The following is a 21,118-nucleotide window of genomic DNA, read 5'->3' as shown; positions in this document are numbered from 1 at the left end:
GTCTTGGATCCTCTTTGGACTGGACTCTCGCGACTGTGTTGTATCCATTGTGGATTGAACTTTCACAGTATCCTGTTAGATCCGCTCGACATCCATTGCTTTCCTCCTCTCTAAGGTTCTCATAGTCATCATTGTCACCGACGTCCCACTGGGTCATAATTGTCACCGATGTCCCACTGGGTGTGAGTTTTCCTTGCCCTTATATGGGCCTACCGAGGATGTCGTGGTGGTTTGTGCAGCCCTTTGAGACACTAGTGATTTAGGGCTATATAAGTAAACATTGATTGATTGATCATTGATATATAAACTATCAGACTGTGTGGTTGGTAGTAGTGGGTTTCAGTAGGCCTTTAAAGGGGAACATTATCACCAAACCTATGCAAGCATCAATATATACCTTGATGTTGCAGAAAAAAGACCATGTATTTATTCAACCGATTTCCAAACTGTAAATGGGTGAATTTTGGCAAATTAAACGCCTTTCTGTTTATCGGTCTTTTAGCGAAGACGTCAGAACGTGACGTCACCGAGGTAACACACCCGCCATATTCATTTTCACATTTCAAACACAGGGTCTCAGCTCTGTTATTTTCCGTTTTTTTGACTATTTTTTGGAACCTTGGAGACATCATGCCTCGTCGGTGTGTTGTCGGAGGGTGTAACAACACTAACAGGGAGGGATTCAAGTTGCCCCACTGGCAAGAAATCTGCCGCCAGACCCCCATTGAATGTACCAAAGTGTCTTCACATTTGACCGGCGATGCTAAGACAGACATGGCACTGAGATGTATGGATAACCTGCAGATGCATTTGCAACGATTAAGTCAAAGAAATCACTAAGGTGATTTTGTTGATGTTGTTGACTTATGTGCTAATCAGACATATTTGGTCACGGCATGACTGCCAGCTTATCGATGCTAACATGCTATGCTAATCGATGCTAACATGCTATTTACGCTAGCTGTATGTGCATTTGAAACTAGATACCCACATTTAATGTGAAACAAACACTTACCAATCAACAGATTTAAGTTGCTCCAGTGTCACAAGATGCGAAAGTCCTGATCGTTTGGTCCGCACATTTTTACCGGCGATGCTAATAAGGCAGCCATGCTATGGGCCACTTCATTAGGTACACCCACGCTATGGCCGAATAGCGTCAATAGCTATTCGCTCAATAGCTTCAATTTCTTCTTCAATTTCGTTTTCGCTATCTGCCTCCATACTCCGACCATCTGTTTCAATACATGCGTAATCTGTTCAATCGCTTAAACCGCTGAAATCCGAGTCTGAATCCGGGCTAATGTTGCTATATCTTGCTGTGGTAACCGCCATGTTGTTTGCATTGGCAGCACTGTATGACATCACAGGGAAATGGATAGTGGTTTCGAAGATAGCGAAAATAAGGCACTTTAAAGCTTTATTTAGGGATATTCCGGGACCGGTAACATTTAGAAAAAAAACTTCAAAAAATACAACAAGCCACAGGGAACTGATTTTTATTGTTTTTAGCACTTTTGAAATTGTGATAATGTTCCCCTTTAACTACCTCGTCAACCTCAGTCCTAAAAATAGGAGACCCCACCACAGAGTCCCCAGGCACTGTTTCCTCAATGGAAGACGTGTAGGTGGGATTGAGGAGGTCTTGGAAGTGTTCCTTCCACAGATCCACAACATCAACATCAGCAGCAGGTCGTCCACCCTATACACGGTGTTGACAGTTTTCTGCTTCCCCCTCTTGAGCCGGTGGGTGGTGGTCCAGAATCGCTTTGAAGCCGTCCGGAAGTCGTTCTCCAGTACTTTCCCAAACTCCTCCCATATTCAAGTTTTTGCACACTGCTTGGCCTGTTGGTACCTGTCCACTCACTCCGGAGTCCCATGAGTCAAAAAACCCAGATACGACCCTTTCTTCAGCTTGACAGCATCCCTCAGCACTTATGTCCACCAGCGGGTTCTGGGATTACCGCCACGATGGGCACCAACTACTTTGCGGTCGCAGCCCCAATCGGCTGCCTCGACAATAGAGGCACGGAATCACCTGAGGGAGCACTCTCCCTTACTCCAAAAAGGGTGGGTACTTTGAACTACTGCTTGGTGCGCAAGCACAAACAACAGTCAGGACACTTTATAGTAATATGAAAAAATATTTACCAATGGCTTGTCCTTTATTTTTGTGCTGTTAAGTCCAAGCTACCACTTATCCTGTTCAGGGTCACGGGTAAACTGCAGCCAATCCCACCCAGCGTTGTCAATCAAGAAACAGAGACTCATGGACTTTAATATGAAATTGTATTATTTACATGATGAAACACATGATAAGAAACTGTTTTGTATTTTTGTATTATCATATTCCTTTTACATGTTGTATGTCCTCAGGTCTTGTTCAAAAAAGTGTCATTCTGGAAAGACAATTGACAAAGGACAATTAATTATAAGAAGCACACTTAAAGAGAACATGTCCGTGTTATTTGTGGGTTTTGTTCACGTCATGTACCTTTTTAATATCTCCGCAACATGTCTTGTCGCTCCACTTACTCCAGAAGCTTCCCTCTGCACAATACGTGTGCAACTTACATCGAACTTTGAAGCAGTTTCTTATTGCTTCAGAACTAGGAAAAGTCTGGCTCGTAAACATGGTGGAAATCCGCTCCTAGTAACAGAAATAATAAATATTTTTAATAAAATGAGGTTCAGGTGAGCTTTTTAAGACAAATGGGATATTATTATTATTTGTTATGGTTATTTCATTTTTTATTGTTGTTCTATATATTTTTGTTAAACCATGCGTCCATTCCTTTTTTTTTATAATGCTTAACATGAGGGTCATGGGTAAGCTGGAGCCTATCCCAGCTATATATACATATATACACATGTACATACTACACACACACACACACACACTTACATACATATATATATATGTATATATATATATATATATATATATATATATATATATATATATACATATAGATATATATATACACACATATATATATATATATATATATATATATATATATATATATACATATATATATATATATATATATATATATATATATATATATATATATATATATATATATATATATATATAAATATATAGGAGGAGGAGCTCAAAGTAAAGCCGCAGCTCCTAAACATGGAGAGGAGCATCTGGTCCTGATGCCACCCGAACGCTTCCCTAGGGAGGTGTTTCGGGCACGTCCGACCCGTAGGAGGCCATGGGGAAGACCCAGGACATGTTGGGAAGACTATGTCTCCCGGCTGGCCTGGGAACGCCTCGGGATTCCCCGGGAAGAGCTGGACGAAGTGGCTGGGGAGAGGGAAGTCCAGGCTTCCCTGCTTAGGCTGCTGCCCCCGCGACCCGACCTCGGATAAGCGGAAGAAGATATATATACATACATATATGGATGGATGGATGGATGGATGGATGGATGGATGGTTGGATGGATGGATAGATAGATATATACACATGTATATATATACACACACACAACGCCAGTGAATTGGTGCATATAAACTTTTGTTCAATTAAATTTAAAAAGGTAACGTTTAATCCCTCATGGAAATGATCAACTCTAGTAAAAAAAAAAAAATAAATAAAAATGTATTTAATTAAATGAAACCTTTTTACTTTATATTGAGTTTGAGTTCATTTAGAACATGCAAGCATACAACATGATACATCACATTGTTCAATGAAATTTTAAAAAGTAGCTTTTAATCCCTCATGGAAATGATCAATTCTAGTAAAAAAATTTAAAAAAAATCTAAATTTATTTAATTAAATGAAACATTGCTACTTTTTAAATGAAACATGGTTACTTTTTATTGAGCTTGAGTTTGAGTTTATTTAGAACATGCAATCATACAACATGATACATCACAATTTCCAGTTTTTCTTTTAAACATGTTCGAAAAGGAGTAGGAAGAAGCAGAGCTCATTTAATCCCACCCCTTTTCGTTTACAGAACAGTTGCTAAAAAATTTTGTTCACTTCCTGTTCTCAATTTATTCACAATATACTCCATAAGTAATCACAATAAAATAAATAAATAAATAATAATAATAATAATTTAATAATAATGATAGGTGGAGTAAGTCATATTTCATATGATGAGATGAGTAAGATTATTTTGAGAATGAATGAATGGATGGATGAAATAAATTGAGAATGTTTGTCATGGTTCTTCTTCTTTGTACTTTGTAAACACTTGAAGTTTGAAGAGTTTCTTGAAGTGGATCATTGTTTGATCGCTTTTCTTAATCCATTCCATAATTTAATTCCACAGACTGATATACTGAAGGTTTTAAGTGTTGTACGTGCGTACAAATGTTTTAATCTACATTTTTCTCTAAGATTATATTTCTCCTCTTTTTTTTTAGAACAATTCTTCTTGGGTAGCAGGTTATAGTTTGCTTTGTGTATAATTTTAGCTGTTTGCAAATTCACTATGTCATGGAATTTCAGTATCTTTGATTCAATAAATAAAGGATTTGTATGTTCTCTATATCCAACATTATGTATTATTCTAACTGATCTTTTTTAAATCTTGAAATAAACAATCTATATCCGTCAAATTGTATTAATTCAATTAAGAATCGTGAATTTTTACAAATTAAATATATATTTAATACTTATTGTAGTCGTTTCCTCATTGAAATGAGAAATTTAGCAATATAAAAAAACATATATTCTGGCAAAAAACGAATATATAAATATACATACATACAAAAGTACATACATACATACATACAATTAAATATCAAATTTGATCAATTAAATAGATTTGTTTTACTGTTTTTTTATGTTATACTCATCACAATCCCTCATGTAAATGATAAAGCTAGTTAAAAATAAATACATAATTAAAATGTTATTCAATTAAATTAAAAAAAGGTTACTTTTTCAAATTAATTGTATTTTAAGGACTCAAAACACACACACAAAAATGTATATTTCAATATAATGTATTTGTTTATTTATATTTATAACTGCAAACTAATAGCTTATACTTATTCTAGTAAAAATATATGTTAAATATACATTTTGGTACAGTGCATCTGGAAAGTATTCACAGTGCTTAATTTTTTTCCACATTTTGTTATGTTACAGCCTTATTCCAAAATTGAGTGGATTCATTTTTGTCCTCAAAATTCTTCAGCCAATACCCCATAATAACGATGTGAATTTGTTATGTTTTTTATTTTTATTTAAAAAAATTAATTCAAAATAAAAATAAATTATAAAAAAAACACTCATAAGTATTTACAGCATTTGCTCAATACTTTGTTAGTGCACCTTTGACAGCAATTACAGCCTCAAGCCTTTTGGTATACAATGCCGCAAGCTTGGCACACCTATCTTTGGGCAGTATTACCCATTCCTCTTTCCTGTTTTCTCTTTTGAGCACCGCTCAAGCTTCATTAGATTGGATGGGAAGTGTTGGTTTTCATCCAGGATGTCTCTGTATATTGCCACATCTTTCCCTCTATCCTGACTCATCTCCTGCCACTGAAAAACATCCCTGCCATGCCACCACCATGCTTCACTGGGGGATGGTAACGGCCTGGTGATGAGCGGTGCCTGGTTTCCTCCAAACATGATGCCTGGCATTCACGCAAAAGACTACAATTTGTGTCTCATCAGACCAGAGAATTTCGTTCACACAGCTGGGTTTCCCCTCCACCCGTGACCCTGAAAGGGCCAAGCGGTAGAAAATGGATGGATGGGTTGGTCTGAGAGTATTTTAGGTGCATTTTGGCAAAGTTTTTACTGAGACATGGCTTCCATCTCGCCACTATACCATTCAGGCCTGATTGGTGGTTTTCTGCAGAGATGGCTTTCCTTCTGGAAGGTTCTCCTTTATCCACAGAGGAAAGATGTAGCTCTGACAGAGTGACCATGGGGTTCTTGGTCACCTCCCTGTCAAGACTAAGATGAATGCAGCAATGTACAGAGATATTCTGGACGAGAACAAATCTCCCCATCCAAACTGATAGAGCTCGAGAGATGCTGCAAAGAGGAATGGGCAAAACTGCCCAAAGATAGGTGTGCCAAGCTTGTGGCATTAAATTAAACAATACTCACGGCTGTAATTGCTGCCAAAGGTGCATCAGGAGAGTATAAAGCAAAGGGTCGGAATACTTATGTACATGTTTTTGTTTCTTAATTTGAATACATTTGCAAAAAAAAATACTTTTCAAATCATCATATTGGGGTATTGTGTGGAGAATTTTTAGGGAAAAAAATGATTATTTGTTTCTTCCATCTTTTAATAAGGCTGTGACATAAAAAATATGGGAAAGGTGAAGTACCATGAATACTTTCCGGATGCACTGTATTTTAAGTAAATAGTCCTAAAAATGATCTTCCTGCAGTTTTGTGGCTACTACTGCTACAGTATAAAATGATTTTCCCAGCCGATGGTGCTGTCCTCTGTCATCTTGTCAGGATTCTGATTTGGATTTGTTTTGCTTCCTCGATGCAGAGGGAATTTGGCACAAGCGAGACGTGAATGTGAGTACATATTGTTTGTTTAAACACTATAACTAACAAAAGGCAAACAAATGGCGCGCTCGAGGGCGGGAAACTTGGCTATGAAACAAAACTAGCACAATGGCATGACTAAAGACAAGAAACAAAAACGTGCACTGTGGCATAAATAACAAAACCTGCACTGTGGCATAAACAACAAAAACTTATGTGGTATTGACAGCATAGAAAACAGAATAGCATGGCATGAAGGTAGGAGCAGCATGGGTAGGTGGGCAAGTAGACAAGCATGTAGCAAGTAGTATGCATGAGCAGTATGCAAAGTTCCCAGGCCGAGGAACAGAAAACAAATGACTTAAATAGTGACTATGATGATGACAAACAGGTGTGGGGCTGAGGGCAGGGGCGTGACTTGGAGACCAGGTGGAAACTAATGAGTAATTATGAAACCAACAAAACCAGGAAGTGCAAAAAACGGGAAACAAGAGTCCAAAAACAAAACATAACATGATTAAACATAAACCCAGATTCCTGTTGGATAAGAAGCTATTTAACCAACAGGAAGCAATATGTGAAGATGGGTGAAAATATGTCAACACGGTTGGATATATCTTGTGGTATACCCCAGGGATCAATACTGGGACCAAGATTGTTCAATCTTTATATAAACGATATTTGCAAAGTTACAAAAGACTTGAAGTTAGTTTTATTTGCAGACGACACAACTGCTTTCTGTTCAGGAGAGAACACACAGAAAATAATACAAATAATAACGGAAGAAATGAACACATTAAAAAAATGGTTTGATAAAAACAGACTATCCTTGAATCTCAGTAAAACTAAAATAATGCTATTTGGTAACAGTAGAAAAGAGCATCAGACACGAATACAAATAGTTGGAGTAGATATTGAAAGGGTAAAAGAAACCAGATTTTTGGGAGTATTAATAGATGATAAAATTAACTGGAAATCTCATACACAAAATATACAACATAAGGTGGCAAAAAACATTTCAATAATGAATAAAGCAAAATACGTAATGGGACAAAAATCCCTTTATATTCTCTACTGCTTGCTAGTGTTACCATATCTGAGTTATTGTGCAGAAATATGGGGAAACAACTACAAATGTGCGCTACATTCGTTAACTGTGTTACAAAAAAGATCGATCAGAATAATACACAATGTTGGATATAGAGAACATACAAACCCTTTATTTATTGAGTCAAAAATATTAAAGCTCGATGACTTCATAAAATTGCAAACAGCTAAAATGATGTACAAAGTAAATTATAACCTGCTACCAAAGAATGTACAACAATTCTTCTCAACTAAAGAGGAGTAATATAACCTTAGAGGAAAATCTAACTTAAAACATTTATATGCCCGTACAACACTTAAAACTTTTAGTATATCAGTATGTGGAATTACATTATGGAGTGGATTAAGTAAAGAAGCTAAACATTGTACTGATATGATCCAGTTTAAGAGGCTGTTCACATTAATAGTGCTTACAAAGTACAAAGAAGAAGTATTATGAGAAACACTTTCAAACTTATTGAAAATAATATATTCTTCATCTTAGTATGTTAATAATGACTGAAATAATTAAGTGCATGTTACGAAACTGCTGTGTTACTCACTCACAGATGTCATTTTGCTATTTTGCTATTTTGCTGTAAAGAAGGTCAGTGAATTAATGTATTTATTTGTGGGCGCTCTGAAGTGGAAAAGGGGTAGGATTAAATAAGCTTTGCTTCTTCCTACTCCTTTTCGGACATGATGTATTGTGTATTGCGAAATGATGAAATGACCTGATGTATAATGTTGTATGTATGTCATGTTCGAAATAAACTAAGAAAGAAAGAAAGAAAGAAAGAGGCATGAAAATCTACTTTAAAGTAATCCCATTCAAAACAAGCTGGTGGGAGGAGGTCAGAGGGCATTATGGCAACATGGTGCTTTACTTTGGATATAAACATACCGATACAGATTTCCCGCCAGGTTTCACTCTGATGTGTTCCAACTCATATTCCAAGCAGTGTTCAGGAACTTTTCCATGAGGTTTATTCCAGGTCAACTTGAGTGGAGTGTGGGAAAGCAGGTGTGGCTTTTCGGCAGGATCAGGCTTTACTAACAAAGACACAAAGAGGATATCAACGAGGCAATACAGCACCTGAACACAACACGAGACCAGGATCAGAAAATGTTGTCGTGTTACCATTGTTCTGTATTTGTATGAAAGCATAAGTGGGCTTCAAGGGGCCTTGGGGTGAGGAGCCGTTGACACATAAGTTGATATCAGTAAATAGTGGGAGAGGTCTGTTTGTGAAGTTGCATCCACTTCTAACTCCATTTGTAGTGATGTAATCAGGACACTCTTCTGTCTTCTCCAGTTCTCTGTGCCTATCAAGGTCAACATTAGCTTTTATAAATGATGTATTAATGACATACACACAAAAGATAATCTTTGATCACTTCTATTTCACAAATTGTCCGGGTATTTTAGGCATTTTAAATCACAAAATTGTACTAATCATGACGTTTCTGATTGACTGTTGTAAATATTTAAGCCATTATTAAGCAACATGCTGCTATACTTACAATCTGTTAATTTACGATTCACACCACGTGCCAACTTCAATGGTTTGAGGTTTTGTACATGCATACATACAAAAGTACATACATACATTTAAATATCAAATATGATCAATTAAATAGATGTGTTTTACTTTTTATATATGTTATACTCATCACAATCCCTCATTGCCTCCTACCATGAATTGATTACGTGGACCCCGACTTAAACAAGTTGAAAAACTTATTCGGGTGTTACCATTTAGTGGTCAATTGTACGGAATATGTACTGAACTGTGCAATCTACTAATAAAAGTATCAATCAATCATGTAAATGAAAAAGCTCGTTAAAAATAAATAAAGTTAAAGTAAAGTACCAATGATTGTCACACACATACGAGATGTGGCAAGATTATTCTCTGTATTTGACCCATCACCCTAGATCACCCCCTGGGAAGTGAGGGGAGCAGTGGGCAGCAGCGGTGCCGCGCCCAGGAATCATTTATGGTGATTTAACCTCCAATTCCAACCCTTAATGCTGAGTGCCAAGCAGGGAGGTAATGGGTCCCATTTTTATTATCTTTGGCAAGACTCGGCCGGTATTTGAACTCACGACCTACCGATCTCAGGGCGGACACTCTAACCACCAGGCCACTATATAAATAAATGAATAACATTTTATTCAATTAAATTAAAAATAAAAATAAAAAAATAAAAAAGTATTGTATTTTAAGGACTCAAAACACACAAACAAAAATGTATATTTTAGTATTATTAATTTTTTTATTCATGTTTATAACTCCAAACAAATAGCTTAAACATATTGTAATAAAAATATATTAAATATACATTTTGGTACACTGCATCCAGAAAGTATTCACAGCGCTTAATATTTTCCAGATTTTGTTATGTTACAGCCTTATTGCAAAATTGTATACATTCATTTTTGTCCTCAAAATTATTCAGCCAATACCCCATAATAACGATGTGAATGTGTTGTTTTTTTTACTCTGAAAAATGTATTAAAAATAAAAATCAATACCGTAATTAAAAAAAACACTCATTAGTATTCACAGCATTCTCTCAATACTTTGTTGATGCAACAAGCTGCTATATTTGTCTTGACTAATACGCTGCACAGTAAATGTTTACTTTCACTATCGTATGTAAGATGTGAGTTTAAAGATGACATTGCCAGCGCCGCTCTTTTTGTAAAAGACAGAGTCTAAGACAAAACATTTTTTTTGTAAAATCATGTTCAAAAGCAAACACCAGTGAAATCATATTTCAGTCATCAAAGAAGTCCTTTAGTGCCCCCTGTTGGGTTGCTTCGAAAATTGCTTGTATTCCGACACGTGACTTTTTCCCGGAAGTGGAAAAAAGTGGTGGTCAACCAAGCTAAGATGGCTGTCGCACAGCAAGCAGAAATAGGCTTAAATCCTCCTGCAAAAAGGACATACGAGCAGAAAAAAGCAAACCACGCAATGGAATAGATACCTATACTTTAACAGAAAAAGATTGGTCGAGTGAAATCGAGGATTACATGTGCTCCAGACGCCATTCTACACTACAAAACTGATGGAAACTTGGAAAAGCATGGAGGTCTACAACTTCTTTGTGTTTGGCTGGGTCAAGGGAATTAGTATCAAGACTCAACCGATCAAGTATGCATCGTTTTTTGCTCGGGTAAAGTTGCATGTCATGTTTTAACTTCAACATCAGTGATCTTTGTTGCCGTTTACGTGTGGCTAAAAGCTAAATGGAACCGAGTCCCCATTCAGAACTGCGCTTGACTATTACGCGTATTCACTGGGCGGGACGTCAGCCGGACGTGACGTAGGAAACATAGCAGCAATAAGACGCCCCGTTTTGTCCCAATTCCACTATCAGGATTTCAACGTTTTGAATATAATTTTACTATGATAAAGTTATCTTTGAAAAAAATAAAATAAATAAATAAATAAATAAAAAGAATTTGGGAAATGTGGCAATAAATACTGACAAAGTTGAGGAATGCTCATCAAACACTTATTTGGGACATCCCACAGGTGTGCAGGCTAATTGGGAACAGGTGGGTGCCATCATCACAAAGTTGAATGCGCAGTTTTTCACAACAAAGAATGGGGCGAGGTACGCCCCTTTGTCCACAACTGCGTGAGCAAAGAGTCAAACAGTTTAAGAACAACGTTTCTCAAAGTGCAATTGCAAGAAATTTAGGGATTTCAACATCTACGGTCCATAATATCATCAAAAGGTTCAGAGAATCTGGAGAAATCACTCCGGAAACCAACATTGAATGACCGTGACCTTCGATCCCTCAGACGGCACTGTATCAAAAACCGACATCAATCTCTAAAGGACATCACCACATGGGCTCTGGAACACTTCAGAAAACCACTGTCACTAAATACAGTTTGTCGCTACATCTGTAGGTGCAAGTTAAAGCTTTACTATGCAAAGCGAAAGCCATTTGTCAACAACATCCAGAAACGCCGCCGGCTTCTCTGGGCCCGAGATCATCTAAGATGGACTGATAAAAAGTGGAAAAGTGTTCTGTGGTCTGACGAGTCCACGTTTTAAATTGTTGTTGGAAATGTTCGACGCCATGTCATCCGGACCAAAGGGGAAGCTAACCATCCAGACTGTTATGGGCGCAAAGTTCAAAAGCCAGCATCTGTGATGGTATGGGGGTGCATTGGTGCCCAAGGCATGGATAACTTACACATATGTGAAGGCACCATTAATGCTGAAAGCTACATACCGGTTTTGGAACAACTTATGCTGCCATCTAAGCGCCGTCCTTTTCATGGACTCCCCTGCTTATTTCAGCAAGACAACGCCAAACCACATTCAGCACGTGTTACAACAGCGTGGCTTCGTAAAAAAAGAGTGTGTGTACTTTCCTGGCCCGCTTGCAGTCCAGACCTGTCTCCCATCGAAAATGTGTGGCGCATTATGAAGCGTAAAATACGACAGCGGAGACCCTGGACTGTTGAACGACTGAAGCTCTACATAAAACAAGAATGGAAAATAATTCCACTTTAAAAGCTTCAACAATTGGTTTCCTCAGTTCCCAAACGTTTATTTAGTGCTGTTAAAAGAAAAGGTGATGTAACACAGCGGTGAACATGCCCTTTCCCAACTACTTTGGCATGTGTTGCAGCCATGAAATTCTATGTTAATTATTATTTGCAAAAAAAAATAAAGTTTATGAGTTTGAACATCAAATATCTTGTCTTTGTAGTGCATTCAATTGAATATGGGTTAAAAAGGATTTGCAAATCATTGTATTCTGTTTATATTTACATCTAACACAATTTTCCAACTCATATGGAACCCAGGACCTTTGTATTGTGAGGCACATGCATTAACCCCTGGGCTACCGTGCTGCCCGGTTATACATACGTGTCATTTAAAACTGATTTTGAAGTAACATTGCAAAATAGTTGTATTTGTAAATTGAGACAACGTTGATGTCCAACGTTGGATCCACGTTGTTTGTTGCGAAATGACAACATTTCAGTGGTCAAATCAACATCACAACTGACATTGAATAAACATAGTCAAAAAGCATGCTATTTCAATGTTGTATTTGTGTTATAGAATATTTGTTGGGAAATGACCTAAATTGTAAGGTCAAATCAAAGTCACAAACCATCATTGATTCAACGTCATCAAAAAGCATGTTGTTTCAATGTTATGTTTGAGTTGCTCAATGTCAGGACCTAATTCAACAAGTTCTCAATGTAGTTTTAATGTCTTGTGCCTGCTGGTAATATAGCAGTATATATCATGTACCAAAAAAAGTATTAACTATTTTTTTTTTTTTTTATGTTTTATGATTTTATTATCACATTTCACTTCCTGTCCATTTTGGAGAAGATTCACAGAAAAATTTTTCCGCGTATAAAATAAAAAAATTAAAGATTTTTTTGACGACTGTTTATTGATCACAGCCACAAAAGAGTTACCTGGCTTTTTCGAAAAGATTTTGGCCCGGTGAGAGGCATTGATTTGCTGAAAAAAGGTGTGTCGGAAGAGCTGCTAGCCTCAAGCCAACTACCCACACCGCAAATCAAAGTGGTTGCCCTGCAACCATAAGCTACGGCTATTTTTTTTAAGATGTTTTAAAGTGCTTCCGACGACACAGAGTGATTGACAGGTTGACACTTCAAGTTGATCTCTGAATGGCGCAAAGTACAAATTGTTTGAATAAACAAGTTAAAAGTTCTGCAAGTCGCTATAGAAGCAACTGCCGTTAGCGAGCTGGTATGAGAGGCACTGATGTCATCCATGCATCCATTTTCTACCGCTTATTCCCTTTGTGGTCGCGGGGGGCGCTGGTGCCTATCTCAGCTACACTCGGGCAGAAGGTGGTTTACACCTTGGAAGAGTCGCCACCTCATCACAGGGCCAACACAAATAGACAGACAACATTCACACTCACATTCACACACTAGGGCCAATTTAGTGTTGCCAATCAACCTATCCCCAGGTGCATGTCTTTGGAAGTGGGAGGAAGCCGGAGTACCCGGCGGGAACCCACACAGTCACGGGGAGAACATGCAAACTCCACACAGAAAGATCCCGAGCCCGGGATTGAACCCAGGACTACTCAGGACCTTCGTAATGTGAGGCAGACCACCAATCCCCCTTCACCGTGCTGCCCGTGCGGCACTGATGTCAGTCAGCTGCCAAAAGCAAAACTCAAATCCCAAAACCTTTGGTGTCAGCTGAACCAAATGAGTCTCTGGACACAGGACAAGATGGGAAGCAAGACTAGAACAAATAGTTGATGACATAAAAAAAGCAATATTAGATCACAAGGTACAAACAGTAATATTAGAACACAAAGAAGAACTAGAAAGAGTAACAAGAGAACTTAAGGAATACCTGAGAAAAGCAACATCAGAATAGAAAGAAGGTCTGACATTTACAGAGAAAAAAAACGAAGACTGCAAACTCTGAATAATAAAATAAGAAGGAATTTTCAGGATATGCGTCAAGAGGTGGAGATTTTCCAAGAGAAAATGATTGAAGTGAAACGAGACAACAACATGCTGAGGAATATCATAAATGAAATGTATCAGGATAAACAAATGAATGAAATCATCATGAGAGGGCACCAAATTAAACCAAGATTCTACGCGAAAGCTGTGACTAATGGAGGAGAATCAGATGGCATGGATGTTGTCTCCGCAGAAGAGCAAGTGGTCAATTTTTTTGCATTTAAAGGAAATTTAAGTTGACATTGATACCATCGAAACATGCATCCCACTGAATGGAAGAAACAACAATACCACTCCAGTCATCCTCCAAAATTGGAGTAAATGATTCCACAACCAGTTTTAACTGAGGACTTCAATGACGCATTAGCTAGAAATCCAAACCCAATGTTCCTCACGAAAGTGACAAGAGGAAATAGTTTTTGTAATAGTTCAAAGAACTGTTTACCCCCAATAATGACAATAAGGTTTCAGAAGTTGCGTATTGGACTCACCAGTAATAAAGATATAACTGTAAGCTGCTTGGAGATGTGTTGTTTCTTTTCCACTTACAGATCGTATTCTCCATGTTATAAAACACACACCTGAAATTCTTCACTCCACTGTGCTGCAGACCTGTTAAAAATGAAGCGATGTCACTTAAGTGAGCATCTACGCCAACATCGTGTTGATCACACTAACCTGTGCTTTGAGGATTCTGCACCTGTTCTGTGTAGTTAGCGCTCCGCACCCAAGTGTTATTAGTGCAGTGTCCACCCAGCAAGGTGTACACTCTCACCCGGATGTCCTTCGTCAGATCGAACTGGTCACTGTACGTCCTATGGATTGTCTTAATAACCTGTGGGGAAACGGCAGCTTCAAAGAAAACTCCCATGCAACAAGTCCTCCATCTGTTATTGTTACTCACAGTCCAACTTTGTACACGTATGTTGTAGTACTCCAGCTGGTAGCGAATGGGACATTCCTGCATATCAATTAAACTGGCTTGGAGACTCCATGTAATCTCCAGATATCCCAGATGTCCATGATCTATGAGTTGAATCTCCTCAGGCGGATAAACTATAAAAAAAAAAAAGACATTTAGATGGTTGCAGATGAAAGAATGTGTTAGCTAACCAACCTTGAATTCCACTGCAATGCACCTCCATCATGCAGAATGTTAAAAGCAGTATCTCTTTACTAGCAGTCAGCATTTTTACCTGTATACATCTGAAAAACACCAATTTACACGCATTACACATGTGAATATTCCTGGGGGGGAAAAAAAGTATCTAACATACTTACATGAGTGTGTCAAGTGAGCAAATGAGATTCAACCTTGCTGGGTGGAGTTTTTGACTTGCTTAATGGCAGGAGGGAGGGATGAATCCTCATCAATCCGCCTTAAAAAAAAAGAGATAGTCTGTTGTTACTAAGGTAACCACCACAAGGCGTTACATTAATTACACAGGCTGTTGTGATAATAACCACAAACCTATTGGGGAGGGGCAGCCAAAACATAAACATTGGATTCACAGATTACTCTAAAGTAAATCCAGGAATAATCTATATAAAAATCCAAGAATGTAAATTAATTAGTAGAGCGCTTTTCATAACACAGGCAAGTTGCAACACAAAGTCCTTTACACAACCAATACCAAACGATGAGCTCGCACACTACATTACAACCCTTGGCAAACAGTATCAAATCATTTTGGAGGAAGTTTGTTCAGTTGTTTATTGTGTGTAGCTAACAAGCATGAGAGAGAACAGAGCGGGGATCCCTACTTATAGATATGCATTTTGTTTTCAATTAAACTGGGTCCTATAGTACTTTGTTATGTGCAATACTAAGATATTTGCAAGCTATCTTAAGTACTAGGATGATTATAATGGTGTCTTTATTAATGTTTTATTTCAAATGTACAATTTCAAAGGTACAATGAGGAGGGTGGCAGTGCCACTGCCATTTATAAACTACAATACAGGCTGTTGGATCAATGGCAATGTCAAGCAATCAACACTTTACTGAGATAGCACATTTCTAAACAGGCAAGTTGCAACACAAAATGCTTTACACAAATCTAAAAGAAAAAAGATCCACATACAGTGCACACTTAGACGCATGCATGCATGCACACGCACACGCCGCACTTTACATGCCTCTGAGGACTGAGCCATAAATCACCTTTTTAACAAAAAAATAACGACTTTTTAAATACATGTTTTAATATATGTTTACTATATATATATACAAAATACTGCAATTTTATAGATCTATGGATATGTACTGTATATGAATACACACACACACACATTAATATATATATATATATATATGTATATATATATATATATATATATGTATATACTATTTAATTTTTATCAATATGTAATATCATTTAAATAATGAATTAATGAACAAATAAAAACATAAAAAAATTAGTTGAAAGAGAAACAATTCATAAAGTTAAATCACAACACCACACACAGTACTTCTGTGGACACCCTAATGAGTCGCGGAACCCTGTTGAAGACCTCGGACCTAAGTGTGTAACGTGTATTTTAGACACACAAGAGAGGCAATACGTTACACACAAAAACAAAACAAATATATTGAGCAAATAATTTATTTTGTCAGTGTCATATTTTTTGTAAAAAACAGCAGGGATTTATACAGATGATATTTACAGAGCATTTGTCATTATTACATGCACACATGTACTATTTCTTTAAAAAGGTGTAAATATACAGCACATAATTAATGATAAACCCCTGGCAGTGTCTGTCTGCTGTTGTGATTATGCTTCCTTTTTTTTTTTTTTTTACTGTTGGGATAAATTCATGAACGTAACACTTCCACATTGAACACCTCACAGCTGTTGATGTGCAACAGTGATGAGTCAACTTGAATGATGAAAATGCTAAGAAAATAAAATCAAGGAGTTGTATTTTTTCTAATCTTCACTGCTTGTTCACTTGAGTCTATACTAAGTTTTTGGCAGGCCACAACAAATAAATAAGGGTCTGGGTAATACCAATCCTTGAGCATGTTTGGGGTACTAGAGCTCCATCCATCCATCCATTTTCTACCATTTGGCCCTTTGGGGGTCTCCTTGCATTCGGACGGAAGGCGGGGAACACCCTGGACAGGTCACCTCTCATGGCAGGGCCAACACAGATAGACAGACAACATTCACACTCACATTCACACACTAGGGCCAATTTAGTATTGTCAATCAACCTATCCCCAGGTGCATGTTTTTGGAAGTGGGGGGAAGCCGGAGTACCCGGAGGGAATCCATGCAGTCACGGGGAGAACATGCAACCTCCTTGAACTCAATCCAATATAAAAGAATGTATGCTAACCCGGCAGGCACAAGACATTGATACATTGTTGATTATGCATACATCTTTTTTTAAACTGAAAAATAGTTCTATTTATAAATTGAGACAACGTTCATGTCTAACATTGGATCCACATTGTTAGTTGAGAAATGACCAAATTTCAATGGTCAAATCAACGTCTCAACCTGACATTGAATAAACGTTGTCAAAAAGCATGTTGTTTCAACGTTGTAGAATATTGGTTGGGAAATGACCAAAATTGAATGGTCAAATCAACATTAGAAACCAACATTGATTAAAGGTTGTCAAAAAGCATGTTGTTCTATAGGTTTGAGTTGCTCAACGTCAGGACCTAATTCAACTAGTGCTCCACGTTGTTTTAATGTATTGTGCCTGTTAGGAAGCTGTTAAATATATATATATTTAAAAATCACAGATTTCATCCTGGTGCTATAAAGCAGGTAAAGCATTAGTTGACTCATAACCTTTTTTTTTAACTCATTTTAAGATGAGCTTGATAATGTTTTGATACGTTTATATCTATTTTCTTGTCATGATATACATATGTCAGCAAATCGAATGGGCTGAACGTTGACTAACCAGTCGGTTCCCATCTCTGGCAAGCAATGATTGCTATCAGCAGTGTCATCCTTATCAGTTATGCTGATTTGTGGGGGATTTGTGGAAGTCAAAGCATGTGACATCTGAGGTAGTCTGCACATTGGTTTCATTTCTTTTCTCCCCCTTTTCATCTAATTACATTTTGTGGTTCACTAACATTGCTAACATGAATCCAACTTTTGATTGTTGCATAAAGAAATATGTTAATGCTTATTAAAGAAAACAGCAAAAAGGGACAAGATGTGGACAATATTTAAACATTATATGTAAATTGCAAATTAAAGGTAAAAATGTTTTAATGCAACATTTCTTCTAATGATGTGAGTCAAATAATTAGAGGAAGCAGACAAAGTAGTACATTCAAATATGAGCTGGAGAAAAGTGTAAATACAGAACTTCAGAATCAAATATTGCTTTTAAGAAACATGTTTCAATAACATTAATTTAAAAGAAACTATTAAAAACAGAAGAACATGACGTTTCAATTCAAAAGGGAAAATTAGGTTGGAAAGAGGCACGTATTCAAATATTAGATAGGCTCACTTGTACTCATATTTCATTTTAAAAGTATGCTTTCTTACTTTTGTGTATTTGTGATTCGTACTCGAACTATGTCATATCATCTCAACCACCAAAAATACCAGGCCTGTTGTTCGAAAGAACATAGCCTAAACGGTGTAACCTGCAATTGTGCAGAAGTTATTCACGTAAGCTCCCATGGAGTTTCCAACTTTGAATCATTCCAAAGATTTTGCAATGGAGGTAATTTCCCCGTAAAACTAATCATCATATAAGCAGCACTAGAGGTACCCGAATCCACATCCATGCGTCACTAAAAGGAAGCAAGGCAGACGGTGTCCATCCATCCATCCATTTCCTACCGCTTATTCCCTTTCGGGGTCACGGGGGGCGCTGGCGCCTATCCCAGCTACAATCGGGCGGAAGGCAGGGTACACCCTGGACAAGTCGCCATCTCATCGCAGGGCCAACACAGATGTAATTACCTAAATCTAAGCCATACTTAGGCCTTTTACAAAACATGCCGTACAATTAGCGAGGTTGAGTAACAGCATCACAACAGTGTTAAGTCACACACTACAGGAGGTAACACTGTATTTTTGCTCTAATGAGAGGGCGTGGGGGAAGAATGAAAAATGCACTTATGACCCGATAAGAGATGATACAGTATTTTCTGCTCACAGATGCTACCTGGGGGTTGTTTGAGCACGCTGCAACTAGTCCTGGATAGTGCCACTCATTGATGCTTCAGCCACACACAGGATTCTCACAGAAAAAAAATAAAGTGTTGCCTACTGTAATCACCCAAATTTGTGTATTTAAGATGCAACTATATTTTGCAAACATGAGGACACCCCTCACATTTAATCTCAAGGGACAATACTAAGTAACACAATTGAGTGGAAATGGGAGACCCATTGATATCGAGCACTGTCTTAATTCTTTTGGGCATAGAGCTGCAAAGGTCGTCTATATAGGTTGCACACAGGTTACTCTAAAGTTGTCTCAAGATAAATTGGTCATGAGCTCTCATGACAGTTTGGATTTTATTACAAGTTTCCTGTAATATATTCCTTATTTCCATTTTCCCTTTGGCTGGAGCACTGTTTTCCTCACCTGTTGACAGGGGTGTCCACGGCTGTCAATCAAGAATCTTCTTATGCCAGCCCCTCTTCTTCTGTGCTCTTCCCTGCAGCACTATAGTTTTGTTATGTGTTCCCTAATGAAATATTTTTACCTGCACTTTGCCCGTAGTCTCTGCATCCTGGGTCCAGATCAAGAACACCCATATTAGCAGCATTGTCCCTTGGCAAGATCAAATACACATGTTGGGGTGTACTCACCTTTGTCAGATACAGAAACTATATGAAGGGAAGGGAGAAAAATATTTGGCAGTAAAAACCCAGAAAATGTTACGAGAAAAAAATGAGATGGTTATTGATGAAGACTGCGTTGTGGCAACAATCATGATCAGTCGCACAAATAACACATAGGTAGAAAAACAACTCACTGAGACGGCGCATGCAGCATAGCCAAATTGTGCTTTTTTGGAAGCATCCAAAGCAAAAACAAACACAAACTGACTTGTGTCTAGTGTGGCAAAGTATAAAAAGTGTAGAAAAATGTAAGTAAATGTAAAAAAAAAATGCTGTTAAACCAACCCCCCAGTGGGCTACATGTCATCACAGTGGTCATATACGGTAAGATTTGTACACCAGTTCGGAAAAGGTTGGCAATGGCATGACTTCAACACCAACTGCGGTCGTCATGCATTTGAAAGGCAAAGTTTGTTAACAGTAGAGCGCTCAGCTTGGCAGAGAAGTTAGCTGTGTGGAGTAAAAAGGGTGCACAGTCGGGACCTGGCGCAAAAAGAACTGCTCGTGGGCGGGCACTTGTGGGAGCTCACGGAGCACCGAAAGAGGGACCCACTGACTTGTCCAAATTAGTCCCAGTGGTGCACCCAAGTAGGAAGAAATCAAAACTGTGATGGACGGGAGCGCGTCGTGACATCATACACAGCGAGAGAATTTCACCTTCCACTGTTTCAGTCAGGCACACAAGCAGACGCCTAAAGACCCACGGGCCACCGGGTCAAGAGAGGGTCTTCTCATGGGGGTGGAGGTGGGGGTTAAGCAGCTGACAGTTGCGTGGGCTTCATGGCGGGGAGATCCAGCAGAGCCTGCACGGTCTCGCCCACCTTCACCAGGCCGCGCTCTTCCAGGATGTGATGGGGAAGACACAGCTTGTCCTGCGGGGGCAGACCACAAGGACAACCATACAAATTTGAATCATATTTTATCATTATATTTGATCGACTCGTGCAATGCTGCAATTGCTACTGTCCTGTATACTCTATGTGGTGTTGCTGCGGCTGGAACCTTCATTTCGATGAGGGCACACAAATAAATCTAATCGAATCTATTGCAGAAACCAGTTTATGATTGGCTCGTTTTGGAAAATAGAGGTTGACCCTAAATGAGCAAATTGTTGCAAGATAATGGACACTTTGCTCTTCAAGTTGCTTTGTTGCACCTTGGTTTGATGGACTTATTCATGGAAATTGAAA

The 21,118-nt window shown here is 38.1% G+C and overlaps 2 protein-coding genes across 5 annotated transcripts in view; both read right to left on the bottom strand.

Annotated features, from left to right (window-relative positions):
- Positions 1-2,270: 2,270 nt before the first annotated feature.
- Positions 2,271-19,801, bottom strand: il13ra2 (interleukin 13 receptor, alpha 2). 3 transcript variants are annotated; one of them, XM_061898346.1, is made up of 10 exons: positions 19,669-19,801; positions 15,370-15,467; positions 15,206-15,294; positions 14,993-15,144; positions 14,767-14,923; positions 14,580-14,700; positions 8,724-8,908; positions 8,487-8,635; positions 2,495-2,650; positions 2,271-2,399 (listed from the first exon to the last, which is right to left on the bottom strand). In XM_061898346.1, the coding sequence occupies exons 3-10, from the start codon at positions 15,276-15,278 to the stop codon at positions 2,373-2,375; spliced, it is 1,020 nt and encodes a 339-aa protein (XP_061754330.1). In that variant the 5' UTR covers positions 15,279-15,294; positions 15,370-15,467; positions 19,669-19,801; the 3' UTR covers positions 2,271-2,372. The 3 variants fall into 3 exon arrangements, with proteins under 3 accessions (XP_061754330.1, XP_061754329.1, XP_061754328.1); XM_061898345.1 differs by lacking the exon at positions 2,271-2,399 and having other exon boundaries at positions 2,450-2,650; positions 15,366-15,467; XM_061898344.1 differs by lacking the exon at positions 2,271-2,399 and having other exon boundaries at positions 2,450-2,650.
- lrch2 (leucine-rich repeats and calponin homology (CH) domain containing 2) overlaps positions 16,679-21,118 on the bottom strand; it is a 58,874-nt gene continuing 54,434 nt past the window's right edge. Inside the window, exon 21 of one of the 2 annotated variants that reach the window (XM_061898297.1) lies at positions 16,679-20,800. In XM_061898297.1, coding sequence (XP_061754281.1) covers positions 20,681-20,800 — 120 coding nt within the window. In that variant the 3' untranslated portion in view covers positions 16,679-20,680. The remainder of the gene's footprint in view (positions 20,801-21,118) is intronic. The other variant, XM_061898298.1, reaches the window with a different exon arrangement.

Source organism: Nerophis ophidion, linkage group LG04 (genome assembly GCF_033978795.1).
Source record: "Nerophis ophidion isolate RoL-2023_Sa linkage group LG04, RoL_Noph_v1.0, whole genome shotgun sequence".
Lineage (NCBI taxonomy): Eukaryota > Metazoa > Chordata > Actinopteri > Syngnathiformes > Syngnathidae > Nerophis > Nerophis ophidion.
This window is presented reverse-complemented; position numbering and strand designations above follow the sequence as displayed.

Excerpts from the sequence above, each read along its gene's own strand:
- il13ra2 (XM_061898345.1), bottom strand. The coding sequence starts at position 15,278 with ATGCTGACTGCTAGTAAAGAGATACTGCTTTTAACATTCTGCATGATG. Across the intron at positions 8,636-8,723 it reads CATACAAATACAGAACAATG|TAAAGCCTGATCCTGCCGAA; the intron begins GTAACACGACAA and ends TGTCTTTGTTAG. Across the intron at positions 2,651-8,486 it reads CTGGCGGGAAATCTGTATCG|GAGCGGATTTCCACCATGTT; the intron begins GTATGTTTATAT and ends TTCTGTTACTAG.